The 19995-nt window shown below is 38.9% G+C and overlaps 2 protein-coding genes across 7 annotated transcripts in view; one reads left to right on the top strand and one right to left on the bottom strand.

Moving 5' to 3' along the window:
- The window catches only part of RBKS (ribokinase), a 92999-nt gene extending 88199 nt beyond the window's left edge, over positions 1–4800 (bottom strand). For 2 of the 3 annotated variants that reach the window (XM_014781492.2, XM_087436976.1), the window contains exon 1: positions 4674–4800. In XM_014781492.2, the coding sequence (XP_014636978.1) occupies positions 4674–4762 (89 nt within the window). In that variant the 5' untranslated portion in view covers positions 4763–4800. The remainder of the gene's footprint in view (positions 1–4673) is intronic. The other variant, XM_004418196.3, reaches the window with a different exon arrangement.
- A 360-nt stretch (positions 4801–5160) lies between these two features.
- The window catches only part of BABAM2 (BRISC and BRCA1 A complex member 2), a 460673-nt gene continuing 445838 nt past the window's right edge, over positions 5161–19995 (top strand). For all 4 annotated transcript variants that reach the window (XM_087436974.1, XM_004418193.3, XM_087436975.1 and 1 more), the window contains exons 1-2: positions 5161–5266; positions 8560–8711. In XM_087436974.1, coding sequence (XP_087293100.1) covers positions 8584–8711 — 128 coding nt within the window. In that variant the 5' untranslated portion in view covers positions 5161–5266; positions 8560–8583. The remainder of the gene's footprint in view (positions 5267–8559; positions 8712–19995) is intronic.

Raw genomic sequence — 19995 nt, 5'->3', positions numbered from 1 at the left:
TACGATCTATATACTATACACTCTGAAATTTATATCTCCAGCTGGACCTCTCCTCTGAACTCCTTGCTCATATATCTGTCTTCCTGACTGCCTGAGTTGGATGTCTAATAGGCACATCCAATCTCACACGTCCACCTGAGCTCCTGATACTGCCCTCTCCCTACCCAATTTGCTCTGCTCACAATCTGCACTTCAGCAAAAGTCAACTTCCCTTTCCATTTGCAGAGGCCACAGAACTTGCAGTAATCTTTAACCTATCTCAAACTTCTCAGCAAATCCTGTCAGCTCTACCTTCAAAATATAATCGAAAGATGCTCACTTCTCCCCACTTGCACTGCTTTCAAGCTACCATCATTTCTTGCCCGGATTATTGTGATTGACTCTGAACTGGTCTCCCTGTTTCTGCCCTTGTTTTTCTTCAGTCTTTTCTTTCATAGCCCCCAGAGTGATCATATTAAAATGTAAATCAGATTAAGTCACACCTCTGCTCGAACCCTCCAATGGCTTTTCATCTCATTCAGGGTATAACCCAACATCTCTTAATCATCACTTGCCCTCCCTCATCCCTGGACTCCCACACTGGACTCCTTGTTCACTGATCATAAGAGGCATGCTCCCACCCGAGGGCCTTTGCATATTCTCTTCCTCTAGGTATCTGTATGGCTTGCTTTCTTTCTTCCTTTAGGTCTTTACTCAAAATCGCCTTCTCGGTGAGGCTTTCTATGGCCAATGATCTAAAATTACTACTCCTATCCTCCTTTTGCGCTTTATTTTCCTTGTTAGCATTTATCTAACATATTATGTATTTTACTTATTTCTGATACTGTCCGCCTGTTCCACTAGAACGTAAGCTCCATGAGGCAGGGATTTTGGGCTATGTTTTTCATTGTACCTAGGGAGATGCCTGGCACATAGTATAAACTCAATAAATATTTGTTGAAGAAATAATTGAAAAACTGGGCCATACATGTCATAAGAAAAGATTATTGGTGAAAGTATGGTTAACAAGTTCTATGAAACTTATGTCTAAAAAAGTTCATTTGCTGTTGGGTTTTCATGGAAATCTGTCTTTGGAGGCACTTTGACTTTATTTTCCACGAGGACAGGCTTGATTTATCTTTGCAATGTAGAACTTCAGAGGTGAGAGTTCAACAAGGAAGAGAATGATAAATACAGGTGGATATTAAATAATGTTCATTGTTTGCCATGTTGGATGAGCTAATGATTTTTAAAAATTATCAGTACATAGAATTACTATTCATAGCAGACTGAAAATAGAAATGAAAAAAAAGTTGCTCATTGATTGAATTAGCAGTGTCTGGCACACAGTAATGTAATAAAAAAACTGAGTTGGACTTAGATGCTGTCCAAGAGGGCTTAGTTACTGAAGTAGTTTTATTTCTAAAGTGATTCTGTAGTACAGGCATGGGTGTTCAGGCTGGTTACAGTTAAATTTAGAAATAAAATAAGGAACAGTAATGAAGATACTATCTTTAGACCCAAAAATTATAAATCCTTAGTTGTTAGTCCTCATCAGCTTACAAAGTAAACACTTAATGAATGCACAGACTACAAGCTCTCAAATAATCTGTAGATGAAAAGGGCAATAAACACGAGCCAGAGTTAGAGGTACAATGATATAATGGAAAGATAAAGGTTAGAAACCTGGATTCCAGCTTTCACTATGTCACTAACTGGCTGTGTGATTTGGGGTGAGTCATTTAACCTCTCTTAGTTACTTCATCTGTCAAATGTAGAGGATGGACTGATAGGCTTCAAAGATTCTTCAAGCTCTAAGTATAAGATTTTTTTACTTGAAGCTTAACCACTGTGGTAGAATAATGACCCCCACCCCACCCCAAAGATGTCCACATCCTAATCCTTGGAATTTGTGAATATGTTACATGGCAAGGAGGAATTAAGGTTACTAATAAGCTACCTTAAAATAAGGAGATTATCCTGAATTAACTGATTGGGCCTAACATAATCACCAGTGTTTTTATAAAGTAAAAGAGCGAGGCAGAAGAGTGCATCAGAGTGACGCCATGTGAGAAAGACTTGACCAACCATTGCTGGCTTTGAAGATGGGGGAAGGGGCCATGAGCCAAGGAATGTGGGCAGCCTCTAGAAGCTGGAAAAGGCAAGAAAACAGGTTTCCACTAGAGCCTCCAGAAAAAATGCAGCCTTTCAGACACCTTGATTTTAGCCCAGTGAAACCCATGCCAGACTTCTGAACTCCAGAACTCTTAAGTATTAAATTTGTACTGGTTAAGCCATTAAGTGTGTGCTAATTTGTTACAGCAGCAATAGGAAATGAATACAATCATGTTATGTACCCTAACTAGCAAAGTTGGACCCAAGTTTATCACAGATGCAGGGTTTTAATAAAAGTTCTATACTCAGGTATTTTTTAAAGATCTTCAGAGGCACAAGTAATCAGAAACCATGAAAAGTTTGTAGCGAGTCGTGGGAGAGAGTCTATAGGGAAATAAAATTTTTACTAATGATTCATGTGAAGAGTAAAAACCTAGATATTTTGTGAAGGAAAGAAAATGGCAAAAGAAGAGAAATTAGGAAGGTTATCCACAGTGTAAGAGCTTCTTACTTCTCTGGACCTCAGTTTACTCATCTATAAACTAAAAGGCTGGGATAAATAATCTCTAAATTCCTCTAGCTCTGAAACAAGATTTTAAAATCCTGACAGATGCTAACATGGGCCTTCAACACCCTCCCTTCCCAGAGTTTGAAGAGTACTCATTTTGGAAAGTACTATAATTATCTTAATGTCTGATGGTCAAGCTTCACAGAAAGTGGCTCTGAATTTTAACCCTGACACTCTTATTCAGGTAGGGTGCATGGGAAAATTGTTTAGCTTTCTTACTCTTCTGCCACTTCACCTAAAAAGTACAGTAAAAATTTAGTTAGATGGATTGTCTAAGGAATGAATTATTTTAGATGTCTGAAGGTTTATTGAAAGTTTATTCCTTTATGTAACTAAACTTTAAATATATTTGATGGAACTATTTCTAAAATCAAACACATACCCTATTTTTACATAAAATTTAACGAGTACCATTTTACCTTTTCTTGAAGAGAGTCATTACTAGTAACATCAATTACTATAGCAGTCTGTACCACAGTGATGCTCTAGACAGCAGTCAGCAAACTATGGCCTGTAGGTTGTTTTTTTTAAGGCCTGGGAGATAAGAATGTTTCTACATTTTTAAAGGGTTGTTAAAAAAAAATATGACCCAGACCATATGCGGCCTGAAAAGCCTAAAATATTTACTATCCAGCCCTTTGCAGAAAGGTTTGCTGACTTTTGCTCTAGAAAAAGAGGTATAGGCCTCTTCAGGAAATGTCCACAACTAGATTGAATGTTATGCTCTGTCACTAAATGAAGCATATCTATCTTGGCACAGTGTCGGACAAGGTAGCTCAAATATTTGTGGAAATATAAAGGCTGTTGGCATTTAAAATTCTTTCGTTCTTGTTACACTCTTCTACTCACTTTCAAGTTTTTGGAAATCACATACCGGCCCCCAGCAGTCTCTCCTCCTTTCCACTCTCCACCGTTCTAATCTCAGTCTGGAAATTTCATAATGTAGCTTAGAAACATTTCAAGCAATGTACGATTAAACTGGTTATGTGAAAGCTCTAGAACTATTTTCTAAGTAAAACACAGGTGGTTGGGTGCAGGCATTTGGTGACTTATTTTAATTGATCTAGGGCCTTTTTATTTATTTTGAGGTTCTCTGCTATCCTTTGGAAAAGCAAGGTGACAGGACAGATGAGGTCTTACTGCGGTATGCCTGATGATTTTTTATTTTTATAATGTAAAAGTAGCACTATATCTGAAAAACTATTCACCAACAATATTAAACCGAAGCAATCAGAGTGGCAGGATTTTCTTGGAATATCTGATTTTTTTTTCAATGAACATATATAACTTTTATAATTAGAAAAGCCATTTTCATTAAAAAAAAAAGTAGATGGAAAGGATCTCTCCATCCAATCTCACCGACTTAACTATTTTCATTTAGCATATTTTTTCATTATTTGATCACTTTTTTTCATGGTTGTAAAATATTGCTTATGGGTTTTATTTTGACTCACATTTGGGTTGCTATAGGTAACCCACGGTAACTATACTACTACTGAAAAATAGGCTATAAATATGAAATACTACAGGAATGCCAACAATCCACATGGTGAAAGGTGCTTGATCGCCTTTTTGACCTCTGCTCCACTCATTTTTTACAAGTTAGAGGAAAAACATCCAACCTGGACATAGCGTTATGGTTCACTTCATTTAGTCCTTACAACAACCCTGTGAGGTTGGCACATTCTCGGAGGTAAAACGACTCGGCCAAACTCACTCGACTAGTCGGGAGGCTCAATAGCCTGCTCAAGAAAACAGGAACAGGTCTTTGGAGGCGCTTCTAGTAAACTTAGAGCTTTCAGTACAGCCTGGCCTCCCTGGTCCCTTACCAGACAGTTACCTTTACACACTCAAATTCTGCCTCTCCCACCCCATCGAGGCCCACTGCGGGCTGGGGAAACCTGTAGCTCACACCCAAAGAGCACACTCGCCTCCCCAAAGCCCCGGGCCCAGGCAGCGCGAAGAGCACAGTCCGCCCCTCCCGCAGCGGCAGACTCGGCCCCGGACTAACCTGACCAGGTCGGTCATGCAGGAGCCCACCACTACCACTGCCGCCACCTCCTCCTGCCAGTGCCTCCCGGGTTCCCCAGACGCGGCCATTACTAAAAAGAGGTGCTCTTCAACCTCAAGGCTGCCCTTTACCCTTTGCCCCACCCCGTAACCAGAGACGCCGCTCCTACGCTCCCTAACGACGCGGGCCTTCCAGCCGCCTCGGCGGGTCGCCCACCTGAATGCCCGAAATAACCCCGCCCACCAACTGCCCCCGGTTCTCCCAGGAATTGTCGCCCTGCACCGCCTCTCGTTACAGAGCCCTCCTGATAGTCCCAGACTGCGCGCTGCTCGCCAAGCACCAGACAAGCGCTGAGCAAAGAACTTTCAGGCACTGCGGGGACGCCCTTCCGAGCGCCCAGCTCGGCGCGGTCGGGGGCGCGCACGCCGCCCGGCTCCTGGGCGGCAGGGGGCGGGGCGGGGCGGGGCAGGACGTCCGGGGGCGCGCACGCATCCGGCTTGCGGTGCGCGCGCAGGTCGGTGCGTCGGTCGGGGGCGCGCTCGGGTAACCTGTACCCCACGTAGTCGCCGGTTACCGATCGGACTAAGTTCCAGGTACCTGGACTGGGGCTGGTGCGGGGAGGTAGGATCCCGAGTTGCACAGGTGGCGATCAGGCTCGTGGCTTAAATATGCCCAGGGCTCGCCTCTTCCTATAGAGAAGGCCCCCGTTCCAAAGATGCCCTGCTCATCCTCATCACGCTAGTCCCCTCAAGAAAAAGCCCCCAAGGCCAGAGGCTGCTCTTTCTCCATATCTAGCCCGCCCCGTGGTCCCTGTTAAAGCTCAGACTCCGTCTTCCTTTCCGCCTCATGAGGGGATCATACAATTTGGGAGAAGGGAGAGTGTCCCCTTTTAGATGCCCCCTAGAGTGGGGTGGTCATTTTTTGGGTTTAAGCCCCTTGTTTTTCTCGAAAGTTGCCCCTTGGAGAAATTGCTTCCCCACTGTAACTTCCCTCCTGCGCTGTATGACGTCGACGTGACGCAGAAGGACGCCACCCCTTTCCGTTCCATGACGTCAGCAGGGCACATGTTTCCGTGTTTGTCATCCCATCTTAATTGCAAGAAACTGGAGGATGGTTTAGACGTCTTTGTATTCCCCAGGCCGCTCATCAGAGGACCTTATGTGACCCTATTGGGGCAGCAGACCCCTGTAAAAATTGTATTTCTGCGTTTTTTTCCTGTAACACGTCAAAATCAGGGAATACGGATTGCCCACCTAGCGTTCAAGGAAGGCTGGCCACTGTAAACTTTTGCCTATTCGGGATCTATTCTGGTGCTGCGATGTGTAAAAGCTCCTACTGGGGGATGATCCCCCATCCATGTCCCTGGCCCAAAAGGACTGCACCAAAGGACCATCTTCTTTGTCTAGTTTTTGGCCTCTGATTTTGGAGTCAGTATTTTTTTTTCCTCTCTCTCAGAGAAGTCACAATACCTCCCCGTTGAAACAGATTTTAACGCTGCATGAAATCTTAAGCTGTCAAAAAATAGTATTATGGCTGTTCTGGAAACAAAGACAGAAATTGATTCCTTCAGTGTCATTCTAAGGTCATGAGAGTTGCTGAATTGGAAATGGGTTGTTGTCAACCTCAAGTATAGTTTGGCTTCTGGAGCAGGTTTGTTCACTTCAGCATTTGACTAGTGAATCACTCAGGCCGGTTTCAGCAGGAGGCCAGCAACGGTCTAGATTGCTTCTAGTTGTAAATCAACTGTTAGTTTAAATTTATAACTTTTCCCAGATTTTACAAACATACACTTAAAAAAATTCACTTTGATATCTTTCTCTTTGGTGATCGAAGTTTTAAATATTTATTTGAGAGGAAGATGAGTATAGTGGACTTTGAGGGAGATCTGGATTTGAATTCTGATCCTTCTGCTTGCAAGGTTTCTGACTTGGAACAAGTTACTTAGTCTTGCTGAACTTTAGTTTTCTTATCTGTGAAATGGGAACAATAATATTAACCAGAGAACAGGGTTGTTGGGGGGAAGTAAATGAAATTACAGATAGAGGTGGGTAGTATAGTATCTGATACTGAGCAGATGTTCAGAATGTTTTGGTTCTGTTTCCCTTTTTCATAGAAATGAGAGCTAACGTAATAATAGGTCTTATGAGAAAAAGCATGGAAGAATAATTTTGTAATATAGATGAGATCCTTTTGCTTTTTTCCGAGATGAGTGTTTCTGTATTTGCATATGATCTAGATAAGCATCCTTTCAAGAACTGTGACATCAGTGGGTAGAAATAAAGGTGGAAATGTTGCAGAATAGAAAAAAAATAGGCTTCAAAATGATAATATGGATTAGTATATTTTTCAAAGACAAATTATAAAAGTTATCTATATCATCTGTAAAGTGGAAATTCTAATAACTTCTTTACTGCCCAGGTTTGTGAAGATCAATTGCAATAATGTATATGGAAGCTCTTTATAAGTGATAAAGTGCTATAAAAATGTACATGATTTTTATGATTGATAATATAGTGCATTAGATGTTTATTCTTACTCTATGGTGACATATTGGAATGGTGGAGGGAGGTCATCTGTTCAGTGGTTGGAAGAAAAGCTTGTTTTATTTTTGCAGAAAGGATGACTTGGGTACTAAAGTATAAAGCTTTTACTGCCTCCAGGGTACTGCTGGGTGTCATCACTATATAGGGTCCCAGTGTTATTATTTTTGGAACGATCACCTTCCCTTTATTACTACCTGAAATGATTAAAACAGTTACTAGTTTTCAACATTTATTGTAGCAGGGACCTCTAAGTCCTCCTATGGTATAATATATGAAAACGAGAACCAGAACATTTACTTGTAATTGTAACTTTCAGGAAAATAATTTGCTTTTGATGTGGGATTATCCTTTCAGATTGAGGAAGAAATGGTCATTTAAATTGACTTATTCACCTCTGAAAGTAGAGGCTTTCATTTAGAAATCTCTTAAGAGGAATTCATGTACCCCCTCCCTCAGCCCTGTGGGTTTCCAGGTAATTTAGATATGATTTATTGGTTTTACTTTTGCATTTTCAAGTGTAAGAACTTCTTAGTGCTTTACCATCCAAGACTTTTAGATCCATGTTAGTTTGTGTTGCTTAATATCTGGATTGGTGTATGTTTTCATGATTTAATTGTTAAGTAGAGTTTGCTACATCTATTCCTCAGATGCACTATCTTCTACCAAATTTTCAAGGGCATATTATCTTCTCTCCATATCTAAATATTTCTCCTTATTCACGTATTTATTAAAAACTGTTTATTGGGTATTTAGTTTGTTATGTCTTTCCAGGGGAGAGATCACCAAGCAGGTAGTTATAATACACTGTGGAGGGACAGTTATTAAGAGAAGTATCTCAGAAGTAAATAATTTCTAGTAAGTAACAATTGCAAGCAGGTTACGCTTGTTCTAGGATTTTATGTAGTACTTTCAATCAAGGTATTACTCCTTGTGGGGACACAGAGGGAAGGATTCCTAACCTAATGGTGTGGCATTTTGTGTGTTAGGGGAAAGGATTATCAGTGAAGGATTCTTAAGGCCTCAACTAAAGTAGAAAGGGACAGTTGTAAGATAGAATGGGACAACTTTAAATACAGTGTAGAAATCAGCTTTGGAAAGGAGGAGGGAATTGGATTTCAAGGGTTGCCTCTGTTCCTGAAAAGCAGTGGTGTAGTCTGTGTCCTGACCGGTGAGCAGGAAGATGGTTTCTTCTGGAGGATCACTGGAAGAGGCTACTATAAGACAGGAAATGAGGTATTTATTCACGTAGGAGAAACTTCTGTGTGCTGTACCAGTTTTCAGGAAGCTTGTTATATGTAGTTCCTTTGGATACTCTGATCACCATTCTTTCCTTCTGTTTTCAGTGGTGATTTGCAAGTCAAGTTAAAATGTCCCCAGAAGTCGCCTTGAACCGAATTTCTCCAATGCTTTCCCCATTCATATCTAGTGTGGTCCGCAATGGAAAAGTGGGACTGGATGCTACAAACTGTTTGAGGATAACTGACTTGAAATCTGGGTATGTACCAGAACCAATCCAACCTTTATCTAACAATAAACCTTTCTTACCAGACTCGTAAAAATTGAACACCACAAAAATGCAAGTCATGACCTTCATGACTTGATGTGATGATTCAGTTGGTTTTGTCCAGTTCTTTACATTTTATGTTTCAAGTTGTTTTATTTGTGTTGTGGGCCATTGCTTTATGATCAGAACGTTCATGTCTTTTTTGGGGCATATCTCTTTAACAGTGTGCCATGTGGTTTTTAGCAAGTGTGTTTTTCATTCATTGACTTGTTTTCTTGTTATGTCTTCTGCAATCCAGCATGTACTATAAGAGTTGGTATTGAGATAATGAATCTGACGTCATTTGATAATCTCTCCTCAAAGGAAAATTATAATAGCTAGCCAAAATGAGTCATTTTTCACAATGGGGTTGAAATGGTAAAATCTCATGCCTAGAAATGTTGCATTAAAAAAACCCAACTTTTTATTTTGAGATAAATTTAAATTTACAAAAATACCACAGAAAATTAACATTGTTATAATAGTTAGTTGTTCTACAAGCCTTACTTGAATTTTACCAGTTTTCCCGTTAATGTCCTTTTTTGTATCCTAGAATCCAATCCAGGATACAAATTGAATTTAGTTGTCACGTCTTCTTAGTCTTCCCAATCTGTGACAGTTCCTGTCTTTCTTTATCTGTCATGATTCTGACACTGTTTTAAAGATAGCACTGGTTAGTTATTTTGTAAAATGTCACTCAGTATAGGTTTGTCTAATGTTTTCCTTTTATTAGACTGAGAAAGGCACTTTTTCCCAAGAATACTACAGAAGCGATGTTGTACTATTTTCAGTGCATCAGATCAGGGAGTCCATGACGTTCATGTGTCTTGTTACTGGTGTGTTAACTTTGACCACTTGGTTAAGACTGTCTACCAGGTTTCTCCACTGTAGAGTTAACTGATTTTCCCTTTGTGACAATAGTTGCAAACATCTACCATCTAGGAAAGATAGTCCAAATTAAATTCTGTTCACAAGAGAGGTGCCTTTGGAGAGTATGTCCTGTAATGGAACTATTGATAGTACTGCAGGCAGGCTCCTCATATGTCAAACACGTGCTTTGTGATTAGTATCTTATAGAGTGATGCTTTGAGACTGTGCAGATGTTCTGTTTCTCATCATACTTTTGTCCACTAATTTCAGTACCCATTAATGGCTCTTGCCTGCAGCTCTGTGGTGCTTTCTAAGAATGATTTTCTGCTTTCCTTATTCCTCCCACATTTATTAATTTGAATTCTACTGTAAAGAAGCACTATCCCTTCTCCCCCAATTATTTATTTATTCAGTTATTTATTTATGTCAGTATGAATTTTTAGGTATTTATTTTATTCTGTGGGTTATAATCTAAATACTATCATCATTTATTTTGTTGCTCAGTTGTTCTAACTTTTGTCATTGGGAGCTCTGTTAAGTGGCTTTTGTGTCCTTTGACATAGCCCCATCATTTTTTGAGTACTTTTTTACTAGAAATGTTGCATTCTTATTCTCTTTTAGCTTTTCTTTTTAGGCTCTTTTGCCTTTTGCCTTCTACAAATCTTGCTGTTTTTTGACTAAGCTAGAGACTTGGATATAAGAATATAGACTTACGTTCTTTAGTAGTAGGATAAAGAAGACTAAGTTAGTTGGATACTTCGTTAGAATAGTAGGATGCTTTTTAAAAGATCTGGTATTACCTTCAATTTAATTAATCAATGGATATGGGGTTTCTTTTTGGGGTGATGAAAATGTTCTAACATTAGATAGTGATGATGGATATACAACTCTGTAAATATACTAAAAATGACTGAATTGTGCACTTATAAGGGTGAATTTGTTGGTATGTAAATTATATCTCAATAAAGCTGTCATTGAAAAAACCACACCTCGGGCCGGCCTGGTAGTGTAGTGGTTAAGTTCGCACGCTCCGCTTCGGTGGCCCAGGGTTCGCAGGTTCTGATCCTGGGAACGGACCAAGGCACCACACTCATCAACCCGTGCTGTGGTGGCGTCCCACATACAAAATAAAGGAAGATGGGCACAGATGTTAGCTCAGGCTAATCTTCCTCAGCAAAAAGAGGAGGATTGGCAATGGATATTAGCTCAGAGCCAGTCTTCCTCACACACACACAAAAATAAACGAAAAAACCCAAAAACCAAGCCTGTGAACCAGAGATATTTACTGGCCTGAATGGATAGAACACAGAAAAAGGTCTTTCTTGCTTAGTTTGTCACAAACATTCTTTCAGAGACGTTGAAGACATGACAGGGGATGCTGGCCAGAGGACTAGGGACTGGTTTATATAAGATGATATAAACCTGAACTTCTTACTCCTTTTATCAGTCTCCTGAGAGAACAGTTGGGTTCATCAACATAAACTCGCTTTACTTCTTTTCTGCAGACTCCTTTTTTGGTGCTCCCAAATTCCTGAATGTTTAGTTGAGTGTTTAAGTGCAAATAGTGGATCTGATGATAAATTTGAAGTGAATCCACTAGACCTGGCAATGTCTGGACTGGCTCTGTGAAAAATATTTGAAATGGCATTTAATGACATTTCATGTTTATGGAACTTACTTTCTTTAGATTTAAAAAAGGAATTAAAATTCAATGCAATCCCTATCAAAGTTCCAACAACATTTTTCACAGAAATAGAACAAAGAATCCTAAAATTTATCTGGAACAACAAAAGACCCCGAATAGCTAAAGGAATCCTGAGAAAAAAGAACAAAGCTGGAGGTATCACACTCCCTGATTTCAAAATATACTACAAAGCTATAGTAACCAAAACAGCATGGTACTGGCACAAAAACAGACACACAGATCAATGGAATAGAATCGAAAGCCCAGAAATAAACCCACACATCTATGGACAGCTAATCTTCGACAAAGGAGCCAAGAACATACAATGGGGAAAAGAAAGTCTCTTCAACAAATGGTGTTGGGAAAACTGGATAGCCACATGCAAAAAAATGAAAGTAGACCCTTACCTTACACCATACACAAAAATTAACTCCAAATGGATTAAAGACTTGAATGTAAGACCTGAAACTGTGAAACTTCTAGAAGAAAACATAGGCAGTACGCTCTTTGACATCAGTCTTAGCAACATCTTTTCAAACACCACATCTGACCAGGCAAGAGAAACAATAGAAAAAATAAACAAATGGGACTACATCAAACTAAAAAGCTTCTGCACAGCAAAGGAAACCATCAACAAAACGAAAAGACAACCTAACAATTGGGAGAAGATATTTGCAAACCATACATCTGATAAGGGCTTAATCTCCAAAATATATAAAGAACTCATGCATCTCAACAACAAAAAAACTACCAACCCAATTAAAAAATGGGCAAAAGACCTGAACAGACATTTCTCCAAAGAAGATATACAGATGGCCAACAGACACATGAAAAGATGTTCAAAATCACTAACTATCAGGGAAATGCAAATCAAAACTACAATGAGATATCACCTCACGCCTGTCAGAATGGCTATAATTAACAAGACAGGAAACAACATGTGTTGGAGAGGTTGTGGAGAGAAGGGAACTCTCATACACTGCTGGTGGGAGTGCAAACTGGTGCAGCCACTATGGAAAACAGTATGGAGATTCCTCAAAAATCAACGATAGAACTACCATATGATCCAGCTATTCCACTGTTGGGTATTTATCCAAAGAACTTGAAAACACCAATTTGCAAAGGTACATGCACCCCTGTGTTCATTGCAGCCTTATTCACGATAGCCAAGACTTGGAAGCAACCTAAGTGCCCATCAAGGGACGAATGGATAAAGAAGCTGTGGTATATATACACAATGGAATACTACTCAGCCATAAGAAACGACTAAATCCAGCCATTTGTGACAACATGGATGGACATTGAGGGTATAATGCAAAGTGAAATAAGTCAGAGGGACAAGGTCAAATACCGTATGATTTCCTTCATTAAGTAGTAGATAATAACAACAATAAACAAACACATAGGGACAGAGATTGGATTGGTGGTTACCAGAGGGGAAGGGGGGAGGGAGGAGGGTGAAAGGGATAATTCGGTACATGTGTGTGGTGATAGGTTGTAATTAGTATTTTGGTGGTGAACATGATGTAGTCCATGCAGAAATAGAAGTACAATGATGTACACCTGAAATTTTTACAATGTTATAAACCAATGTTACTGCAATAAACAAAAAATAAAACACAAAAAAAAAAAATAAAAAAAAAAAATAAATAAAAAAGGAATTAAAAAACCTCTACCTACATTAACAAAGTTGCTACAGATAAAATGATGTGAAAAGCCTTATTAATCTAGAGCATTATTGATGCCTTTTATGTAGTACTTGTCTGAAAGATTCATGAAAGTTCTTTAGAAGCTCATTAACAATTCTTTCTTCAACCCTTCTGTCAGCCAAAGTGTGAATTCCTCAAGTTTCTATAGGAAAACAGCGGCAGAGTTAGGGAGAAGAATGATTTCTTTTTGGTGTGTCACTTTTGGCATTTCTCTTTCTTTTAGATCAGCAGCATTCACAGTTATGAGAATTGGGATCCACATTTGTGAATTCTGTTAACTCAAAGAGGCGTACTCTATAGGACACAGTATATACAGAAGGTATAAAAGAAGGAGACTGGTTTTTAGAGGTGACAAGAACCATTCTTGTTACTGTATATAGCTACTTGCCCTTGAAGAGATGAGATCTCAGGATCTATATTCTAGATCTGGCCCCCTGAGGAATAGATAGGCAAGAATCTATTCAAAGTAAGCTGTTGTTTTTTTTTTTAACAGCAGTTAATCTTTATTTCTTGTGTGACACCTATATCTTTCTGCTTTGTCTAAGAGTATGTGTGTTTCTAAACTCCATTGCTAGGCTGTCAGTATCTTAAGGACAGGGTTCCTATTTAATTTATTTTTATGCCTCCTTAAGGTGTACCATGGTACCTTTCATACCTCGTATAGTAAGTAAGGGTTGAATGAATGAATTGATTAGATGTTTTCCTGAGAAGTTGCTTGGTTTGGGAATCAGAGTGGTTTGGACTTGTCACTTGGAGGCATGTTTATTGGTCTGGTAGTTTTTTGCTTAAATTCTGTTACATGTAATCCTTTTAAATGACATTCCCTGACAAATGAATTGACATTTTTGAAATTACGGTGAAGTGTGCAGGGTTACTCTTCTAGGTGAAACATATATTGAGACCTGGAGGGGCTGAATTTTTAATTTTAGGGAATCATTCCATGAGCTTACTAAATGTTTATTAGCTCTCTGCTCTGTGTTAATTTGATCACAAGTGTGTGCTGTTTGTAAGATGCCATATTTTGTCATTTTTAGTGATTTACTAATCTTGAAGATGTCTAAGTGTTCAGCATTCTGGAATGACTCCTGGCAAATATAACAGAGAGGAAAGCAAAGAGGGCTTACCGCAACCTGTGGCAGCTGAGACTTAATATCTTTTTTCAGCATGTCACAGTGAGTCAACCTTACTGGCACATGGTTGTGTTTGGGGCATCTGCTGTGACATTTCATCTGCCCACAACTACCTGTTGCATTTTTTGTCCATGTTCTGAATTCATTACTTAGCTAAAAATAGACACTTAGTGTACTTGATTACTAAATAGAACAGTTTTAAAAGATGAGTGTTGTGAGCTTTGAAGACGGATCTCAGTATGGCTGCATTAGTCTGTCTAGCTGGCAGGCTGAACCTTTCTTTATTAGCCTTGTGCCTAGAAGGAAGCTGCTGCCCTGGGAGGCAATAGTTTAATTGTGAAGATGGGCAACTTTTAACAATTTAGTATATAGTTGTTTACTTGTCTTTTCCATTTCACTTTCTTTTCTGTACTCTTCTCTGATCTTTTCCCTCTTTCTGTGCGTATCTTTATACATTCATTATGTATAGATGTACCCCTAAACAATATATAGTATTATTTTGCATGTTCAAAAAGTTTATACAAATGATATCATAGTGTGTGTATTCTTCTGCAACTTGCTTGTTTTGCTTAGTATTAAGGTAATGAGATTTAGCAATGTTAATACTTATGGTTCTGGTTGTTGCATTTGCACGGCTGTATCATATTCGGTTGTATGAATATGCCTCCAATTTTTTATTCACTCTCCTACTGATTCACTTTTATGTTGTTTTAAATTTCTTTTGACAAAGGATGCCATAATGAACATTCTCTCACCTTTGCACAAGAAGATATATATGAGAATATTTTCTGGGGGATAGTTTTTTGAATTGGGTGTGTTTACCCATTAGTGGTTGTAAAATCAGTTGAATGAGTCACCCCAACATTTAAAAAAATGAATAAGAGGGGCCGGCCTGGTGACGCAAGCTGTTAAGTTCAAGAGCTTCGCTGCGGCGGCCCGGGGTTCGCCAGTTCGGATCCTGGGCTTGCACCGACGCACGGCTTGGAAAGCCATGCTGTGGCGGTGTCCCATATAAAGTGGAGGAAGATGGGCATGGATGTTAGCCCACGGCCAGTCTTCCTCAGCAAAAAAAGAGGAGATGTTAGCACAGGGCTGATCTTCCTCACACACACACAAAAAATGAATAAGAGTAGAATGGAAACTATCAGAATGTGGCACACATCATAAGAATAAGCACTGTATTGTGAATTTTTGTTTCAGTTATATAAATAAGTATGTGTGTACTGGGTCACAACGTAAAATATGTATGTGATGATCCAAAAAACTGGAAAGCTACCCCTCTAGGGTATATTCCTAGGAACAGAATTGCTGGCTCTTAGGGTATGTGCATCTTCTATTTTATTAGATATTGCCAGATTGTATCAGTTTCCTTCTACCACGAATAAATGAGAGTTCTCATTATTCTATAGCCTCAACAATACTCTGTGTTGTCAGACTTAAATTTTTGGCAAGCTGTTGGGTGTGAAATGGTATTTCATAGTGGTTTTAATTTGTATTTCCCTGATTATTAGTGTAGTGAAGAATTTTGTCGTATCCTTATTGCCAATTCAGATTTCTTCTTTTGGGAATATCCTTTGCCCATCTTTTAAGGGGGTTGTTTGTATTTTTGTATAAATTTTAAAACATTCTTTACATATTTTGGATACTAATCTTTAGGCAGTTACATATATTACAAATATCTACATTCAGTCTGTGGCTTCTATTCTTTTTCTTTTTGTTTTTTTGGTGAGGAAGTTGGCCCTGAGCTAACATCCATTGCCAATCTCCCTCTTTTTGCTGAGGAAGATTAGCCCTGAGCTAACATCTGTGCCCATCTTCCTCCATTTTGTATATGGGATGCCGCCACAGCATGGCTTGATGAGTGGTGTGTAGGTCCACGCCCAGGATCCGAACCTGCGAACCCCGGGCTGCCGAAGCATAGCGCGTGAACTTAACCACTGTGCCACCGGGCTGGCCCCTGTGGCTTCTGTTCTTTTTTTTTTTTTTTTTTTTTTAAAGATTTTATTTATTCATTTTTTTTCCCCCCAAAGCCCCAGCAGATAGTTGTTATGTCATAGGTTCACATCCTTCTAGTTGCTGTACGTGGGACTCGGCCTCACGCTGGACAGAGAAGTGGTGCCTTGGGGCGCGCCCGGGATCCGAACCCGGGCCGCCAGCATCAGAGCGCGCGCACTTAACTGCTAAGCCACGGAGCCGGCCCTGTGGCTTCTGTTCTTAATTTGGTGCTACTGATGTCCAGAAGTTTTAATTTTAGTGAAGTGAAATTCGTCAGTAGTTTTCTTTTTAGATTTGTGCTCGTGTGTGTGTTTGTCAGAGAGAGAAAGGGAGCATTTCAAGAAGTTCTGTCCTACTCAAAGTCATACATCTTCCTCCAAGAATTTTCAAGTTTCCCTTTTTCCTTTTTTAGTCTTTAAATAGAAATTTATTTTTTCTATAAAATATGTTGCAAGATAGGAATATAGTTTTTTTCCCCATATGGATAATTGGTTGTCCCAGCATCATTTATTGAAAAGGTCATCCTTTGCCTATGGATCTGCATGTTACCTCTGTTGTTATGTCACATTTACATCACACATGGATCTCTTCCTAGGCTTTCTGTCCTGATCTGTCAGCCTCCTTGTCCTTGTGCCAGTTCCACACTGTCTTAACTGTTAGGACTTATAGTATGTTGTGATAGCTGGTAGGAAAAATTCTCCTCATCCATCTTATTCTAATTCTTAAAAATTGTCTTGCTTAAACATATATTCTAAATGCTTTTTTATAACCTCATTTAAATAGATTCTTACTGTTCTCTTAGGACAGACTATAATTCAGTTAACAAAAACTCCCTCTTTTTAACTCATTGAGAAAAGGAAATGAAGGGAAACTGACCTGGTGAGGGGCTAATTGAGAATTGATGGTCGATAAAGCTCTTTCTGAGGAAATGACATTTAAGTTGAATCATGAAAGATGAGAATAATTCAATGTGAAGACCTGGGAAATTTGCTGTAAAAGGGGAATTCCATGTGCAAAGGCAGGAGAAGGCTTCACTTGTTCAAGGATCTGCAAGGCCACTGTGGTTGGAATGTAGTGAGAGAGGAAAATGAGATGAGATTCTAAAGATAGGCGGGGGCCAGATTATGCAGAGCCTGGTGGGCTATATTTGGAAACTTGGGTTTTATTCTGGGTGGCATGAGAGGCTATTGAAGGAATTTAAGCACGGTGACATGGTCTTACTTATATTAAAAAAAATCACTGGTTGTTATATGAAAAATGGCTTATGCAGGATAAGGTAGACTAGTTAGCTGTCTACCTTACAATACCTATTCTAAGACTCCATGATGGAGTCTTACAATATGGTGGTGGCAATGGAGATGGAAAGAAATGAATAGTTTATAAACTATTTGGAAGGTAAAATCATGAGGATGTTGAATTTGGGATTTGAGAAAACCAAGAATGACTTCCTCTTTCTTAGCTTGAGTGAGTAAATAGATGGTCATGCTGTCTGCTGAGATGGAGAAGATTGGTGGAGGAACTGCTTTAATCTGGATTGATTGTTGTCTAGGTCTGCCATGCAGCTATCATTGTAGGTTTGTTTCCCTTTGCCTCTTTCCTGTGTTGAATCTTGTATCTTACTTTCTTGTTTTACCCTCTTGCTTTGTTGCAGCACGCACTCCAATAGCATCCTGAGAAAGGGAGAAGAGGAGGTTCATTTTTTGAGTTCTTGAAAGTCTGAAAATGTCTTTATTCTGCTTTTAAACTTGTTTGATAATTTGAGGAGGTATGGAAGTCTAGATTGTGAATTATCTTCCCTTTGAATTTTGTAGGCCTTGATCTATAGTCTTGGGGACCCCGAACACACATATTGTTGTAGTTTTGTGGATGCGGTATCTTCTCTTCTCTGTAAGGATGTTGATTATAGTTTTTAAAAAAATTGAGGTATAATTGACTATAGTTTTAAAAAACATTTCTTTTAAACCTTGCATTATCTGTGTTTTACTCTCTGTCTTTCATGTTGGTGGCTTTCCTCAAACTGATGATTATTGGCTGTCCGTGTCTATTAAGGAGTGAGGCTCTAAAATGTGAATTTGAAGCTCTTTGTGTGTCAGTGGGCTTGTCAACTACTGAGCCTCACGAAGTGTGATCCGGCAGCAACCTGGCCTTTTTATTACGTGATTGTCAGATTCATTATTTGGAGGTCTTTTCTCTGGGGCTATAAAAAATAAAAGTGTCTATATGGGTGCATATATTCCTACGTGTCAGCAAAATTCCAATTAGTGGACCAAAGACTATGCAAATTTTAAGACTTTTGATATATTTAATGTATTGGTATGTTATATTTATGTGGAAGGATATATAAATATTACATATAATTATATTTCTTTCCAGAAATGTATTATCAGTTTACACTCCCACTAGCAGTATATGAGGATGCTAGTTCCTCTACAGTTTTGATAATATTGGTATTATAAATTTTGTACAGTTACTTGCTAATTCCATAGATGGAAATGGTATTTAATTGCTCTTTTATTTTGCTTGATTTATTGCGGGAGTGCGTGTGTGAAAAATGATCAATTCATGACATTTGTCCATTTTTCCTGTAGGGTATTTATCTTTTTCTTATTGATTTGATAGCTTTTTATATGTTATGAAGATTAACCCTTTTTCATAGGTATTACAGGTGTTTTTTCCCCAGGTTTTCAATGTCTTTCAATTAAGTTAGTTAATTTATTCAATATGCAGGAGCTCTTAAATATTATTCACTTTTGAAGCAGTAATAAATGTACAGTATATAAAAAAATAAAAGATGCAAAAGAGTATTAAGTAGAAAATAAGTCTTCCTCCTATTCCTTTTCCCTAATTTTCTTCTTTGGAGGCAACTACTCTTACTAGTTTCTTTCATTTCTTTCTAGAGAGATTCTTTATAGATGTAAGCCCTCTCTTTTCATTTCTATATGAGCAGTAGCCATGGTAGATTGTTATAGTAATGGCCCCTGATAAACCATGCCTCTCTTTTTCTGTTCTCCTTTGAATGTGATTTTGCCCTTCCTTTCATCAACAGGTAGAATCTCTTTCCTCACCTCTTAAATCTGTGCTGCCTTTGTAACTTGTTTTTACCAGTCAAATGTGGTGAAAGTGATGTGTGACTTCTGAGTCTAGGCCTCAAGGGGCCTTCCAGTTCTTTTTTCACTCCCATGGAATGCCACCATCACCATGGTCAGGAGTCTCCTGGTCTAGTCTCCTTGGGAAAGACTGGCCCAAGTACCCCAGCTCTCCCAGCTATGCTCAGCCTCATCACCAGCCTGTCAGCTGAATGCAGCTGCATGAGTGAGCCAAGAAGAGACCAGTAGAACTGACCAGCCAACCCAGAGATGGATGAGAAATCATAAATTGTTTCCTTAAGCCAAGTTTTGGGGGGGTTTGTTATGCACCAATAGACAATTGGTATAGTAGTGTATTATATATTCATATTATCTGTATATTTTGAAGATTGTTCCATATTAGTATGTATAGAGCTGCTGCCTTATTTTTAATGCCTGCATAATATTCCAGTATATGAATGTACTAGAATTTAATCAGTTATTATTGATAGACGTATCTATCTTTTGCTGTAACACGGAGTTGTAAAGAATCTCCTTTTGCGTTTATCTTTGATATGCCAAAACTTTTACTTTTTGTGTTGTCATCAAATCTATTTCCGTCATGGATTCTTTTAACATTTTGCGTAATTAATGCCTTTTCCACTTTGAGACTACTTATATTTCCTTCTGTTACAGTTTCATTTTTAGTCAAAATTAATTAATCTGGTATTTATTTTGGTGTATAATACACTGTAGGAAGGGGATTTTATTATTTTTCTAAAT

The sequence above is a fragment of the Ceratotherium simum genome, chromosome 11 (genome assembly GCF_057802395.1).
Source record: "Ceratotherium simum simum isolate JZ-2026a chromosome 11, ASM5780239v1, whole genome shotgun sequence".
In the NCBI taxonomy this organism is placed as follows: domain Eukaryota; kingdom Metazoa; phylum Chordata; class Mammalia; order Perissodactyla; family Rhinocerotidae; genus Ceratotherium; species Ceratotherium simum.
This window is presented reverse-complemented; position numbering and strand designations above follow the sequence as displayed.